The sequence below is a fragment of the Mytilus edulis genome, chromosome 9 (genome assembly GCF_963676685.1).
Source record: "Mytilus edulis chromosome 9, xbMytEdul2.2, whole genome shotgun sequence".
In the NCBI taxonomy this organism is placed as follows: Eukaryota; Metazoa; Mollusca; class Bivalvia; order Mytilida; family Mytilidae; genus Mytilus; species Mytilus edulis.
In genome coordinates, this window is record NC_092352.1 from 16,236,429 (window position 1) to 16,254,583 (window position 18,155).

At 32.6% G+C, this 18,155-nt stretch overlaps 1 protein-coding gene across 10 annotated transcripts in view; it reads left to right on the forward strand.

Moving 5' to 3' along the window:
* Positions 1-16,487: 16,487 nt before the first annotated feature.
* The window catches only part of LOC139489572 (arf-GAP with dual PH domain-containing protein 1-like), a 28,972-nt gene continuing 27,304 nt past the window's right edge, over positions 16,488-18,155 (forward strand). For 4 of the 10 annotated variants that reach the window (XM_071276140.1, XM_071276141.1, XM_071276142.1 and 1 more), the window contains exon 1: positions 16,499-16,590. In XM_071276140.1, coding sequence (XP_071132241.1) covers positions 16,509-16,590 — 82 coding nt within the window. In that variant the 5' untranslated portion in view covers positions 16,499-16,508. Of the gene's footprint in view, positions 16,591-18,155 lie in introns of all 10 variants that reach the window. The other 6 variants (XR_011656203.1, XM_071276145.1, XM_071276146.1 and 3 more) reach the window with 3 other exon arrangements.

Here is an 18,155-nt window from a genome sequence, read left to right on the forward strand (position 1 = left end):
TTTTTTGTCTCATTCGCTTCTTTGTTCGAATAAAAAAGTATACAAATAACTTTATTATTCATGGATAAAATTGTTTAAGTCAAAACTAATCTATTTTTTGGGTTGTATTTTTTTTACTCGCTCGCCCGCTCCTGGAAAAAAAAACAATAAATATTTCGATTATATAATAAAATCTTTGTCTGCTTTTTAAATAAATGAAAACAAAAATTTCTCGACGTCCCTGACCATTACAGTTTTTAAAAAATCAGAGCTGTTTCACCATGCAGTTGCCCCATCATGTTTTCATTATGCTTATTTTTCTATAAAACAGTTATTTTTTAGATTCATAAGAGTGAAGGACAGTGAACAATAATTAAGTCACCCGCTCAAAAATCAAAAGAAGATAAATATGTTCAACATGAAGTCGGAATAACAGATAAATGTGTTATTTTTTTTTTTTTTTTTTTATAGAAACTTGAATTTCAAAATTACATATTTTTTTTTTTAATTTTGAAAAGTTCACCAAATAATTAAATTTCAGAATTATATACTTGAGGCCCCTCATGGGGGGTCCTAGTAATCACATAATCACCATTTTTTTGCCAATATAATCACATAATCATTAAATAATTGCTTATCTTTAGTAATCAAATAATCATAAACTAAAAATACAGTCCTAGGTAATCAAATAATCATGAAATATTTGGCTTAATAATCAAATAATCATTAAAAAAAACGGCCAAGTAATCACATAATCAAAAACCCCATGAGGGCCCTCATACTTGACCTATACTTGGTTTTAAAATTTGATAGTTTATACATTTAAACAATCTGTTTCAAACAACGAACTCGTGAGTAAATTTAAGTTTCATGATGGCTATTATCACTGATCATCATGCAGTAATGAATGTTTGGTTCAATTAATTGAATGAATATTTAATATTAACTGATTGTTTTCTCATCATTATTGTTTTTATAACAATACGGAGATGTTACAGTGGTGTGATTGCCAATGCAACAACTAATTACTATCAAAAAAAGTTCAAACGAAGCAATTGCATCCGTACGGCATTCAATAACGTATTGTCGGCTATGAATTGAAAGGCTCCGACATGAAAATATGAAACAATTCATTTGAGAAAACGAACCGTCTAATTTATAACAAAACAATTTACGAAAAAACAGTTATATCGGACATGCACCATGATTGTGGTCATTGTGAGCATTCGGCAACGTTTTCCTAACCTGTGACATTAATACAACATAAGAACAAAAATCAGTTGACAGGGATCAACTGATCAGATCGATTGTTCATTTTTTCGATTCCCGTTTTTCTCTATTCTTATCTTTTTTGTCCATTATTCTCTATTTTGTGAACCCCATCCAAAGTTACATCATCAGTTATGATGACTTTCAAAATCAGCTTTCTTTTGATGTATCGCATGCTTGCTTTCTTTTGATGTATCGCATGCTTGCTTTCTTTTGATGTATCGCATGCTTGCTTTCTTTTGATGTATCGCATGCTTGCAGTAGATTTGCATTTTAATACTAAATCATGTTTTAGAAAAGGTAGAACACGTTTTAATTGAAATGTAAATTGTCACCAAGTCATGGGGATACGAGCAGAAAAATATGCATACCGTAAGATGGGACAAAAGTAAAATCACCATCAAATAAGGAAAAGTCAACAATAGGAAACAAAAATTGCCTATTTTAGCGTAATTCTTTGGATGTACTTTTCAGTGGCGGATCCAGCCATTTTAAAAAGGGGGGTTCCTAACCCAGAGTAAAGGGTGGGTTCCAACTATATGCTCCCATTCAAATGCATTGATCGGCCAAAAAAAGGGGGGTTCCAACCCCCGGACCACCCCCCCCCCCCCCCCCCCCTGGATCCGCCACTGCTTTTCCGCGTACATGTGAAACAAAAACTAATTCAGTTCCATTGAACTTGTAACTGGTACTCATATAATTTCAAAACAGGTTTTTGAATATTAGTAACATTTGCCACTTTTCTTTATCCAATGATCAAAATAGTTTTTTTTTCATATCGTAAAATGATTACTACTGCAGGCGAGGTGTTTTAAAGGATCGAGGAACATAAAGTTCTGATAAATTGGGTATATCAATGGTAGACAAGGATCAGATTGAAAACCAAAGATAGAAGATTGTCATATTTGACAATATCATTTGAAGCGAGAAAGGCTAATTCGCGATCTACAAAATGTACAAGAACGAACCGTGTTGAACCTTGACCAGAACGTATATTGAAACAATATGTATTGCAACTTGAATAACAGATACTATACCATTTACAACCTTTCCAGTAAAAGTTGTGATAACTCACTTTGTCCAAACTGCATGTATAGAAAAGCAAAATTTGAACAGATCTACAGATCTATCTCTTTTTCTGTACACAGACATCTTAAACATGTTAAAGAGAAAAACGTATTCAAATTCAAGTGAAACGAGTGCACAGAAATCATGTGCAGAAATGTATTGATCGAACACAGCATAAGTGCAGACGGTGATGCCACACTGTCACAGAAACAAGGGTTCGGATCCCGCTGAGGGAAAAACAAAACAATAATAACTCAAATTTGAAGATCTCACATTGTTGGGCTAAATTGTATATATAGACCAATACTAGAACACACCCGATGATAGACCAAGGTGAGCGACACAGGCTCTAGTTATTTTGATGCCTTCTTTTATTTTAAATTGTGGGTCATGAAAAAGGCCTGCAAGTTTAATGGTAAATATATCTAATTTGAATTTGAACAACAAAAAACATAACATGGTAAAACCTGAAATTACCACTGAATACCCATGACCTAAATATTAGTTTGTTTAAAGGCCACATTTATGAACTGTTGTAAAGGCGTTCCTTTTCTTTTTTTCTTTTTTTTTTTATCTGAACACGATTTTTTCATTAACTTTTAAAGACTGTCTTTTACATGGCAAAAAAATGGAAAACAACACGTCTTATAATTTATTGCGTCCGAAGCAAAGTTACACTACTGTCTAATGGTATGTATGTAAATTCTTTGAAACCAGGGGCCTGTTTATCAAAACTGTCCTTGGTTCCGTCCTAAGAATTTCTTAGGACAGAATTTAGAATAAAGTTAGGACCGACCTACGAAACGTCTCAGCATGCACATCGAAGCTATCTTAGGAATATCTTAGCTAGGACGTCCTAACCGATGTCATAAGTATTGACGGAAAAGAAAATACATATTAAATATGAAAAAGAAAAAATATGATATCACATTTCATCAATATTTTTTTTTCAAATATGGCTAACCTTCAGGGTTTTACGCAACCAAGGAGCTTTCAAGATTTTAAATCGATTAAAAACGGACAAAGCCATGACGAAAAACGAAGAGAAAAAAAAAACGACGAAAAGACGTACAAAAGTAAATTTTATTTTTACTGGAGATTTCACACTGATAGGAAGAGTGAAAGAGAAAAGAGTGTTGTCTTGAGAAACGATGATAATCCGTCGGAAGTTATGTGTTGCAAAACAGGATGAACAGATATCCAGTTATATGGTTCTTTAATGTTTGTTGCTGGTTACTAAATTAAATAAAATACAAAAAGGTATTATACTTTTTAGAGCTTAATTTTATTAACTTTATTAAAAACCCTAACTGGGCTTAATACAGACAAGCTGGGCATTGATACAGGGCCATTACAGAAAAACAGGGCCATTACAGAAATAACAGGGCCATTACAGAAAAACAGGGCCATTACAGAAAAAAACAGGGCCATTACAGAAAAAAGTCATTTTTGGCAATAATGTACTTAGTTGGTTAATAAACAGCAATAATGTACAGCAAAGTAAGACAAAAAAATAAGTGAACATGACCAAAATGGTCAATTGACCCCCTAAGGAGTTATTGCCCTTCATAGGCAATTTTTAACAATTTTCATAAAATTTGTAGATTTTTACTAACATTTTCCACTGAAACTACTGGGCCAAGTTTATTATAGATAGAGATTATTGTAAGCAGCAAGAATGTTTAGTAAAGTAAGATCTACAAACACATTACCATCACCAAAACACAATTTTGTCATGAATCCATCTGTGTCCTTTGTTTAATATTCACATAGACCAAGGTGAGCGACACAGGCTCTAGTTATTTTGATGCCTTCTTTTATTTTAAATTGTGGGTCATTAAAAAGGCCTGCAAGTTTAATGGTAAATTTATCTAATTTGAATTTGAACAACAAAAAACATAACATGGTAAAACCTGAAATTACCACTGAATACCCATGACCTAAATATTAGTTTGTTTAAAGGCCACATTTATGAACTGTTGTAAGGCGTTCCTTTTTTTTTTTTTTTTTTTTTTTTTTATCTGAACACGATTTTTTCATTAACTTTTAAAGACTGTCTTTTACATGGCAAAGTTACACTACTGTCTAATGGTATGTATGTAAATTCTTTGAAACCAGGGGCCTGTTTATCAAAACTGTCCTTGGTTCCGTCCTAAGAATTTCTTAGGACAGAATTTAGAATAAAGTTAGGACCGACCTACGACACGTCTCATCATGCACATCGAAGCTATCTTAGGAATATCTTAGCTAGGACGTCCGAACCGATGTCATAAGTATTGACGGAAAAGAAAATACAAATTAAATATGAAAAAGAAAAAATATGATATCACATTTCATCGATATTTTTTTTTTTAAATATGGCTAATTAGAAACTAATTATTAATAAATGGCTATTATCTATTTTGAATTTATTGAACAATAAAACTAATTTTTGACTCTTCACATTGAATTCGCGGATTATGTAAAATGTGAAGAGTCAAAAATTAGTTTTATGGTTCAATAAAATCAAAATAAATTATTGCCATTCATTATAAATAAATTTCTATTAAAAATAAGGCTCAAGGAACATTTTATATTATTTATATTAACAATAACAACGTACACACATGTTGGCGTATGAATACATAACGTCAGAGTGGGCGTGTCGCCATCAAAATTGACAACATTGAAAATAAAACTAATAATTTTAACCAATCAGAAGACAGTAAATACACCAAATTTATTTATTTAGCTTTAAATAAAAGGTGATAAATAATCATTGTATAATAATTGTACGTTTAAAGTCATATGAAACCTCAAATTAAAAAAAAATATGCATATGTTTTTTAAAACTAAATGGATAGTTTTCATTATACAACTTATGTACATATACTTTTTTCTGAGGAAAATTCTTTATTTTATTCTTTTATTCTTTTACTTATTTTTAATTGCTTGTTGCCAAGAAGCAATTCGCCGACATATTTTCCGTATGCATAGTGACCTAAGTGTGCCCCTCCTCGTAAAAATCCGGTGATGAATCTGTCATAACATAAACCATTACCTGATTGTATATGTTAAACACGTGCCAAATACCCATTCTTTTTGTTGATTATTTACAATAAGGCGACAATCGGTAAACTTCGGCTTCAACTATATATATATATTTGTTAAATCATAACAGACAGATAGAAAAAAAAATTGACGATATATTTGCGTAAAAAATGATAAAATCGTGCACAGAGGACTGAAGTTTATGATATATACATGCATTGGTTCAATTAAGAATTGGATTAACATTATTTTTCACCAGTCACTCGTTTCTTTAAGGTCCAGTAGAAGATATTTTTCTAATTCAAAATTATTTTTAACTTTGTGACATGTTCTTAGTTTATTACCATGACTATTACCATTATTAGAGTCACAAAAAAAGAGCTTGTTTCCGATATTTTACGAATTACTCCTCTAATTCTTTGACTTAGTATTTTGATTTTCCCAGACATGCTGAAAACCAAGTTTACCTAATAACGCTTTTAATTTACTACAAAAACCATTAGGAAAGTTTAATGCTTATTTATCAGGTCAATTAATAAGCTATTGCTGTTCCGAAAGACTACGGACATCGTCCAATATATACTGCGTAAACCTTCAGGGTTTTACGCAACCAAGGAGCTTTCAAGATTTAAAATCGATTAAAAACGGACAAAGCCATGACGAAAAACGAAGAGAAAAAAAACGACGAAAAGACGTACAAAAGTAAATTTTATTTTTACTGGAGATTTCACACTGATAGGAAGAGTGAAAGAGAAAAGAGTGTTGTCTTGAGAAACGATGATAATCCGTCGGAAGACACCCTTGTAGATTTCGAAAAGAGGAGGCTAATGAAACTACAAGGCAACAATATTATAGGATCAACTGATTTAATCATTTGAAACATGTCTCAAAAATATATAACATGTATTATCGCTATTTTGTGCATTTTTCCTTTGATCTTTTTTTGTGATAATTTTTCATATCATGCTACGCGCTTGAGATGTTGTACCAGATCCAAGATTCCGCTTTCTATAAATAAGAAGAAGTGGTATGTTGCCAATGAGACAACTCTCAACAAGAGACCAAATGGCACAAAAATTACCAGCTATAGGTCACAGTACGACCTTCAACAATGAGCAAAGCCCATACCACATAGTCAGCTATAAAAGACCCCGAAATGACAAATGAAAACAGTTCAAACGATAAAACTAACGGCCTTATTTATGTACAAAAAAATGAACGAAAAACAAATATGCAACACATCAACAAGTATCGACAACCACTGCATGACTTGGGACAGGCACATACCTATACAGAATGTGACTGGGTTACACATGTTAGTGGATTCCAACCCTCCCCTAACCTGGGACAGTGGAGTAACAGTCAGTACAACATTAGAACGAACCATAAAACCAGTTGAAAAAGGCTTAACTCATCAAATGGATATAGATAGATACCCCACAATTTAAAATGAACATATATTTATCAAAAATAATATTCTTGTAGATTAATTCATATTGAAAGTAAGTTGATCACTAGAATGTTTGACATGTTATAACACACATGTTATTCTCAGTAAGTATTTGAAAAGTTTATTATGTTAAGAAATATAGAATATATAATTTATATAATTTCGTAATACCACAAGGTATTGTGTATTTTAATTGATACTGGGAGCTAATAAACAGAGCAATTGATTTGTCATGAGGTTAGGATAACAAGTTTATAACCAATTCCCTGATATGAATATTATGTAAAAAAAACAACATTTTTTTTTTAAGTTCACTGCACGCAATACAAATTGTAAAATAAGATTAACAAAATTTACGAACGAGTGCTAAATTCTGCATTGACATGTACATTTAGTAAGAAAATGATTGAACATAATATTCTAAAGAAACAGACTTATTAAGAAGGGATATAGTAACGATACTGTTGTCAGGTCATTAAAGATTGCATATTTTGGCGTTAATATTGATTCACTTATAGGGTCTTTGCATCGGAACTAAACACATTTATTATTAATAAACCAGTTGTTGGCATGACACGGGTTGTGTTCTTCACATATATGTTATGATGGGTTGATACTAAACCCCTCACGGGGAGGATTGTGCCTGATATTCATATGATGAAGACATAATTTTTCAATCAGTTTAATTGAAGTCTGGAGCTGGCCTGTCAGTTAACTGCTAGTAGTCTGTATTTATGTATTATTGTCATTTTGTTTATTTTCTTTGGTTACATCTTCTGACATCAGACTCGGACTTCTCTTGAACTGAATTTTAATGTGCGTATTGTAATGCGTTTACTTTTCTGCATTGGCTAGAGGTATAGGGGGAGGATTGAGATCTTACAAACATGTTTAATCAAGGACGGATCCAGGATTTTGGAAAGGGGGGGCGAAGTAATGAATATCGCCGAGCGGAGCGAGGCTAAAAAATTTTGGGGACCATATTTTTGGCTAAAAAACATAAAATAAGCGTAAAATGCATTTTAGTTAAAGTGTAGGGGCTGGTCATTTTTGGTGCCGTATTCTCTACATTGATTGTCTATTATAAAATGATTGAATGGATCCAAAGCTATGTACTATTTAATATATTTGAAGTGGAATTTGTCAGTAAATAATGGACATGGGAAATTCCCGTTTGTTGTATGGTTAGTTAGCATAACTTTACAGATTTCTTGTTGTGAACAAGATATACTGCTATTCAATGAAATTTACAATACGACCGACACGAGTAAAAACAAACTAGATTTTTTTTTCCATTGAAATGTTTGGTTGAAATGTTTCACCTAACAATGGAAGCAAGGGTTACAAATCAACCAAAAGGCTACAAATGAATTGGAAACGAAAATGAAGTTATGAATAACGTTCGTCACATGGAGTCATATAGGCCACACATGTGTTACTGTAATTGACTGAGTGACGGATTTTTTTCGACATACTTGTCAACTCCACCGTAGCGAATCAAATAACTTTTACATATCAATAATATATTACAGTGAATACGAGCGAAAAATATCTTTATAAGTGGAGAACTGTCGCATTAATTAAAATTAAATACACAACAAAATTCACAAAGTCTAGGCTGATTATTAATCATTTTATAAAAAAAAAGTGCCAGCAAAAGGGGGGGCGTACGCCCTCTACGCCCCCATCTGAATCCGCCACTGATTGACCCCGCCACATTTTTGCGCCTGTTCCAAGTCAGGAGCCTCTGGCCTTTGTTAGTCTTGTATTACTTTAACTTTTAGTTTCTTGTGTACAATTTGGAGTATAGTATGGCGTTCATTATCCCTGAACTAGTATATATTTGGGGGCCGGCTGAGGGACGCCTCCGGGTGCGGGAGTTTCTCGTTGATTGAAGACCTGTTGGTGAACTTCTGCTGTTGTCTGCATGCTCTATGGTCGGGTTGTTGTCTTTTTGGCACATTTCCCATTTCCATTCTTAATTTTAATTTTAGAAACATTTAGTAAAGTCAGAAATACTTATTATTAAACAGTATCTAAATAATCAGTACCGAATAAAGTCTGTGATTAAATCTTGAAACAGTACTTAAAAACCACAGTGACTGTTTTAAAACGTTACTGAAAAAAATCAATACCGAAAAGTGCTAAAAATTAGTATTTGAAACGGTACTTACCATACATATAAGAACTGAAACTTGTTAAAAACATTACTCAAAAAATCAGAACTAGAACATGACTGAATAAAATCAGAACGGAAACATAATTCAAAAAATCAGTACTAAAACATAAGAAAAAAATCAACACTAAAATGGTAGAGAAAAATCGGTATTGAACCCATAAAGTTATGAAAAGTATAGATATAAGTATAAGAATAAGCAGTATCATGTTACCGCTCAGTACTGATTTGCCAGAGGGTAGAACAATACTAGAAAAGTGTGACTAAATTCTTGGTAGTGTAGGGTGAAGATAGAACACTAACAGAAGGGAAGTTGTGATAGAAAAATATCCTTGGTTAATTCCCTTTGAACGGTAACTTCGGGAAATATGTCATATAACCTTTTTATATTCTTTTGTAATGGATTCATTAAGATGGACATACAAAATATAGAATGTTAAGCAAACAAATGTCCAACAGACTATTAGCAGTTAACTGACATACCAGCTCCAGACCTCAATTAAACTGATTGAAATATTATGTCTTCATCATATGAATATCAGGCACAATCCCTCCCGTTAGGGGTTTAGTATCATACTATCATAAAATATATGAGAACATAACCCGTGTCATGCCAACAACTGTTTTTTAAATAAATGTGTTTAGTTCCGATGCAAAGACCCTATAAGTGAATCAATATTAAAGCCAAACTATGCAATCTTTAATGACCTGACAACAGTATCGTAACTATATCCCTTCTTAAGAAATCTGTTTAAAGGTTTTGTAAGCTTTTGAGGTGAATACTGACATTGTTGTGCTTTGTAAAGAATGTTACCATAAAAGATTGGATGTGAAATACCTGAACGTATGAGATATAAAAAAGAAGATGTGGTATGATTGCCAACAATGAGCAAAGCCCATACTGCATAGTCAGCTATAAAAGGCCCCGATAAGACATTGTAAAACAATTCAAACGAGAAAACTAACGGCCTTATTTATATAAAAAAAAAAAGAAGACGAAAAACAAATATGTAACACATAAACAAACGACAACCACTGAATTACAGGCTCCTGACTTGGTACAGGCACATATAGAGTCCCCTCATGGAAGTGCCCATATTTGTTGGGGAGCACATTATTTGTACATAGACTATATAACTTACATTAAATAAAGCTAATACTAACAATGACCACTGCCCTTTCCTCGATCTTGATATCTATATCACTAACGGAAAGCTGAATACTAAAATTTATGATAAAAGAGATGATTTTTCATTTCCTATCGTTAATTATCCATTTTTAGATGGTGACGTTCCCTTGACACCATCTTACGGTGTTTATATATCTCAACGTGTACGATTCGCTCGTGTATGTAACAATGTTTTAGATTTTAACGAGAGAAATTTATGTATTACTGAAAAATTATTACACCAGGGTTTTCGATATCACAAACTAGTCAAAACATTTACTAAATTTTATCATCGGTATAAGGACACCATTCGTAAATATAGCTCAACATTCAGACTTCTTATACGTTCAGGTATTTCACATCCAATTTTTTATGGAAATATTCTTTATAAAGCACAAAGGTGTCAGTATTCACCTCAAAAACTAACAAAACCTTTAAATAGACTTATTAAGAAGGGATATAGTTACGATACTGTTGTCAGGTCATTAAAGATTGCATATTTTGACGTTAATATTGATTAGTAAAGGTAAAGAATATTGCTAAATGCGATTAAGTTACCGTTTCTTGGAAATAAAGAGGAGTAGACATAACAGAATTTAAAGAGAAATAAAACATTGTAATAAAAATTGAGGTTGAAGATGAAACCCACTTTTTCTTAAATGTTTAATTGATAAATCTTTACGTAATCAGCCTGAAAAAGTCAGGAGCCTCTGGCCTTTGTTGGTCTTGTATTATTTTAATTTTAGTTTCTTGTGTACAATTTGGAAATTAGTATGGCGTTCATTATCACTGTTCTATAGTATATATATTTGTTTAGGGGCCAGCTGAAGGACGCCTCCGGGTGCGGGAATTTTTCGCTACATTAAAGACCTGTTGGTTACCTTCTGCTGTTGTTTTTTTCTATGGTCGGGTTGTTGTCTCTTTGGCACATTCCCCATTTTCATTCTCAATTTTATATTTGATTGTTTGTATTAATTAGCTTTAGTTGAAGTTGTTAAAAAGTTACTTGAATAAAGAGATTATTTGAATGTTTGAGTATGCATTTAGATCACAAGCAAAGGTGGGGTAAGTTTATATCAGCACTTATCCTAACCTCAAACAATTGCTCCAATGAACTTGACTTCCATTATGTCTTTTATTTGATGAAGAGAGACATGTTGTTTTAGTCTCTCTCTTTCTTTTCAGTGACGCTTGTCCAGGACACACCTTGTTTGTCTTTTGCCCTAGACTTTAGATGTATGGCACATGAGTGTATTGCCAGAAGGTGTGTCGTGACCGTCAGGTCAAATAACCGTTTAAGTGTTAACTTGACGTCTCAAGCTTGTTTATATCTTTTTACCTAGGCTTCAGATATTTGACTTTTACACATATGGTGTAAAATAATTGTTGTAACTTTGACACATTTCTTCCATCATAGATAGTGGCAGGGGATGATTTCGTTTAATGGAATTGCAAACAAACAACTTTTGAGTTGATTGATATGAACCATGAGATAATGTATGAGACTTTGTGTACAATGGTGTAGTTCACTTTGTAATATGGGTGCTGTCATCGTAGAAGACTGAACACAGTGTTGTACATGTATTTGTATGTTTTCATGTTCATAAATGAGCACGAGTGTGTACATAGATTGAATCCGTACTCTGATTTTGTCAGTCATAATCGAGGTCAAAACAATCTATGTTAGCGATCTTGTGGAAAATATCTTTAACAATAAAATCAAATGCTAAAGAAATGTTCATAATGTTCATAGCAAGGTTCTGACCAAGTGCATCCTAGCCAACACAGGCTATTACAAAATATAAGATGCTGAAATTTTAAAGATCAACTTGTGTTAATTTATCAAAAAATTTAATTTCTTGTAATAATTCCCAAACACTTTAAATAGTCATTTATTCCAAAGTTTTCATGCATATTTTTACCACACAGAGGAAACTCTTGAATATGTTCTCCCAATACAACATCAAGGTCATCATCTTTAAGTTCTGAAAATGTACGTATACTCCGATCAAACTGTGTCATTCTTCGATATATTGTACTTTCAGATACAAGTAAAAGCTTTGCTACATCCGAGATCAAAAATCAATCATCAAGTAAATTTTCAAGTGTAGATTTGTCTATGTCAAATTTAGGAGGTCCCGAACTTCCTTAAAGTTTCTGTAGTTTGATAGCCTAAAATGTAATACACTCAATTCGAAGCTTAATCATGTCTGCTGTATTTGAAACTCATAGAGCTTCTAATTCATGTCTCGAAAGCATACCCACAATGTTTGGTGGTATCTTTTCTCTTTCAAAATGTATAAACGCATGCTTCAAACCAACCTTCTTCACTCATATGAACCATGAGATAATGTATGAGACTTTGTGTACAATGGTGTAGTTCACTTTGTAATATGGGTGCTGTCATCGTAGAAGACTGAACACAGTGTTGTACATGTATTTGTATGTTTTCATGTTCATAAATGAGCACGAGTGTGTACATAGATTGAATCCGTACTCTGATTTTGTCAGTCATAATCGAGGTCAAAACAATCTATGTTAGCGATCTTGTGGAAAATATCTTTAACAATAAAATCAAATGCTAAAGAAATGTTCATAATGTTCATAGCAAGGTTCTGACCAAGTGCATCCTAGCCAACACAGGCTATTACAAAATATAAGATGCTGAAATTTTAAAGATCAACTTGTGTTAATTTATCAAAAAATTTAATTTCTTGTAATAATTCCCAAACACTTTAAATAGTCATTTATTCCAAAGTTTTCATGCATATTTTTACCACACAGAGGAAACTCTTGAATATGTTCTCCCAATACAACATCAAGGTCATCATCTTTAAGTTCTGAAAATGTACGTATACTCCGATCAAACTGTGTCATTCTTCGATATATTGTACTTTCAGATACAAGTAAAAGCTTTGCTACATCCGAGATCAAAAATCAATCATCAAGTAAATTTTCAAGTGTAGATTTGTCTATGTCAAATTTAGGAGGTCCCGAACTTCCTTAAAGTTTCTGTAGTTTGATAGCCTAAAATGTAATACACTCAATTCGAAGCTTAATCATGTCTGCTGTATTTGAAACTCATAGAGCTTCTAATTCATGTCTCGAAAGCATACCCACAATGTTTGGTGGTATCTTTTCTCTCCCAAAATGTATAAACGCATGCTTCAAACCAACCTTCTTCACTCAGTACACTCAATATGAGTGATTCCTCCATTTTGTTTTTTTATAATTTCGCATGATTCCTTTTGTCTTTACAAAATGAAAAAGTACCATCATATAATGTCAAAGTACCATCGTATAATGTCAAAGTACCATCGTATAATGTCAAAGTACCATCGTATAATGTCAAAGTACCATCATATAATGTCAAAGTACCATCGTATAATGTCAAAGTACCATCATATAATGTCAAAGTACCATCGTATAATGTCAAAGTACCATCATATAATGTCAAAGTACCATCGTATAATGTCAAAGTACCATCGTATAATGTCAAAGTACCATCATATAATGTCAAAGTACCATCATATAATGTCAAAGTACCATCATATAATGTCAAAGTACCATCGTATAATGTCAAAGTACCATCGTATAATGTCAAAGTACCATCATATAATGAAAGTTTTTAACATAAGGCAGCTACGGCGTTCCGCCATATTATGAGATACAGCCTAAAGTTGTAAACATTTTTCTAAACATCTGATGTAAAACTGTCAGCACACTTCATAGTCTTGGCGGTATTCTACATAAAAAAAACATTTCCTCCACTATACAATTCAATATTGAAATCGACAATGATGTTTATCTAATATTTTTTTTTCTTTTTGTCTAAAAATGGACGACACAATGACTGTAATTATCACTCATACATAACTTGACCAGGTTTAACAAATTCTGAATTTCTGAATTATTAGCAGTAAATAAGAAAGGGAAGACGTGGTGTTATATTGCTAATTATCCATAAACCAGGGGACAATGATGAAAACAATTAAGGGTCATCGTACGGCCATAACTTGAATATGCAAAACCCATAACGTATATAGTTACAATTCAAAGACTTAAGCATAAAGGTAAATATATCGTGTAAGCAGATGTTTATTTACTTTTTTCCAGAATGGTATAATTAAAGATTGTCCCAGAAAGAATATTCATAACTCTAGAAAAAGATCTACAATTGCAGGTGCGCTAATAATAGCAGTAGGAATTCCGTAAAATTATTCATAAACGATTTTATAACGAACATATAAATTGTGGAGCAAGAAAGAAGAAGGGTAAATTTCTCCTGACTTTATTTCACAGTAGTGTCATTTTCAAAAAGTTTTCAATTTTTACTTAGATTCATGGTAAACAGCTTCGTTTAGGTTGACAAATTATAAGCCGCTGAACTTGGCATACCACAAACCTGTAGTCATAGTTCGATAGATTGATCAAATTAAAATATCGACAAATTACCTTTTTCATGCAATGAATTTTATACAATTCTTGGTTTAAATTACAAAGTTGCGAAAAAGTCTATAATCAACAAAAACAACAACAGCAGTACTGTTTATGTTATCTAGTGTAAAGCTAGCCGGCATTAATATTCCTGGGTATAGCCTTCAATAATATTCATGAGATTAGACCGCATTCGACGAAGGAGTGAAAATTTTTGCCGTCAATTTCCAAAATGATACTGTTATTGGTTATTTCTGAGAACAGTACAGTGGCGGATCTAGAACTTTTTGTAAAAGGGGGTCCCGATGAGGTTCCCGACTGACCTAAGGGGGAACCGCTCCAGTAATGCTTCAGTGATTCCCTATAATCAACCAAAAGTTTCCCACAGAAGAGGGGCCGGGCCAACCAAGGCCCCCCCACCCCCCCCCCCCCTGGATCCGCCTATGCAGTATATCAATATGGTGTCTTCTACAAGGTCCGCATCTTTTAACACCACTTTACAATGAAAGTAAATAAAACAGTTAATGCCCTCATAAACAAGACACAATTCATCAAAACTATATATGTGATAAGTGAAACAATAAATTATACCATATGCTTCTTGAAAATGGGATATTTACCGTCAACCAATCCATATTAATATGATTCTTATAAATTTTATCATCTCGAAATATTAAAATGGTTGACATTGGTGATCTAGAAAATATATCACACGCACATTGAAAGAAATTGTAGGGAATTCAGTAATTGACATATTTGATCCTATAGTCCATTCATTGTCCCATCTCAAAATCTGAGACAAGTGCCTGGAACTACATGCCGTAAATACGAAAGTTTATTTCTTATGCAGCAGAAATACTGCAATCTGATTGGTTAATAACCGCGGTGTAAATAACACCCCACCCTGGTTCACCCGGGGATAAATAAAATTTTGCCAAAAAAAAACTACAAATAAAATTTTGACAAAAATGTTAAATATTAAAATTTTGCCAAAAAAATAAAAAAAAGAAAATTTGACAAATAAAAATAATAAAAATAAAATCAAAGTAAAAAAATAAAAAAAAAAAAAATTGAGGAAAAAATAAAAAAAAATATTTTTAATTTTTTGTTTCCACAATTCAAAAGGACAAAAAAAATGTCCCTAAAATAAAGAAAAAAAGTAGTTGACAATGCACAGCAAGTTCGCCATTGAAATAACTGGAAATTTTTTACATCCTGGTTTAAAAATGAGTAATAGAATTGTTCATAAGAAATAAATTCGTTATCTTGGTGTAATCAGGGGTGTACGGAATTTTACACCGTTGTTGAAAATTCATACACCCATTAATATCTGAGGCCGGGTGGTAGGAGGGGTCCTGATCCCGAAATCCCGGGCTAAAAAACATCAGATCCCGCAATCCCGGGCTTAAAATCACTAAATCCCGAGGTCCCGAAAATCGAAAAAAAAGAATTCCCGGATCCCGAAAGGGTCAATCCCGAAATCCCGAGCTTAAAAACACCCGATCCCGGAGTCCCGATAAAGGTCCTATCCCCCCTCATATCTTCCATTTCATGTAAAACCACAGCCACATGTGTGTGTATATATATGTCTCTGGTAAAGCATATCAGTCAACAGTGGAAATGTACAGTGACGTAAAAATATAAACTACCTTTGACTATTTCCATCGCATATATTTATTAAGGGTTCCCATGCACAAAATTTACCTTGGCCTTAGAACTAGACAGATGCACTCGAATCGTAAATGATTAAACAGCAATCATACATCACAATTTATTAATAGATTAATCACAATAAAAAATAAGTCCTAACATTGAATGAAAAGTGAAATTTTCCTTCATGATTTTATTATTTTAAACACTCCCGCCTATGAACTATATTGGGCGTAAAAATCACCTGATACTATATTTAGAATAATATTAATCCTGCCAAGATGGCGGATCGGAATAGAGCCACACTTCTGGAGTTATTAAACAAACCGGGAAATAATGTTTGTGCAGATTGTAAAAGTCCTGGTTTGTATTTATTGAAAGAATATATTATTTGTGTATCATCTGATCATTTATAAACAAGATATTATAGTATAACATTAGTTTACCACACACATTTAGTCGTAAGTATAAACCAGGATGACAGTATATTTGAGCATGGTACAAGTACTAACAGATTGATAAACAATATGCAGACATTTGAATATCTACGTATAATATTTTATATCCATTTTGTATGGGGGTTGATAACATTTTGATTTGAAATAACAATGGCAATATATAGACATATCTAGTTAGTCATTTGAAAGTTTTAAGCTTTTAAGATAATGTGACATCAATTTGTAATTATGACTAATCAGTGCTCTACAAAAGGAGTCTGGCATAATAGATGACATTGTAATTTATAATTTCTTTCCAACACTTAGTTGTCTTGCAAAACAGATGACATGGTAATTTATAATTGTTCTAGCACTGTAATATTTTTGCAAAACATATGACATTGTAATTTAAAAGTTCTATCAATATATATATATGCTGCAGTTTTCTTGCAATACATATGACATTGAAATTTATAAAAAAGACCATATAATTGATATTCATGTCAACACCTAAGGGCTGACTACTGGGCTGGTGATACCCTCGAGGACGAAACGTCTACCAGCAGTGGCATAAACCCAGTGGTGTAAATAGTTATCAAAGGTACCAGGATTAAAATTTAATAAGCCAGACGTGCGTTTTGTCTACATCAGACTCATCAGTGACGCTCATATCAAAATAGTTATAAAGCCAAACAAGTTTAAAGTTGAAGAGCATTGAGGACCTAAAATTCAAAAAAGTTATGTCAAGTATGGTTAAGATAATCTATTCCTGGGATAAGAAAATCCTTAGTTTTTCGAAAAATTTAAAAGTTCTGTAATAGGAAATTTATACAAATGACCATATAATTGATATTCATGTCAACACCGAAGTGCTGACTACTGGGCTGGTGATACCCTCGGGGACGAAACGTAAATTTTCTTATCCCAGGAATAGATTACCCTAGCCATATTTGACACAACTTTTTTGAATTTTGGGTCCTCAATGCTCTTCAACTTTGTACTTGTTTGGCTTTATAACTATTTTGATATGAGCGTCACTGATGAGTCTGGTACCTTTGATAACTATTTTAACACTTAACAGGTAATACCACTGCAGAAAGAAAGATAACTCTTCACCAAATGTTATCATTAAAACCTGTTTTAATTTTAACTTGTAATATTTCTCACTTCTAAGTTTGAAGTCAAATATTTGCATAAGTTTTTAATAAAATTATCCTCATCATTTGTCATAATCTGTTTAAATAAGTTTTGTGAAATAAGCATTCTTAGTTTTAGATATTTAATAAATAAATCATGTAAAATGGTTCTTGAAGTTACATATAGAGGACATTCTAACAAAAAAATGGAGTTCATCCTCTATCACATTCAAATTACAATATAGACAAAGTCTTTCACATCATGGCAGATGTCAGTCAGGGAGATGTCTGACTTGTTGGACTTCTTGATCCATAGTGACATTTATAGGAGGAAGACTTTAAATGTACTGTACAC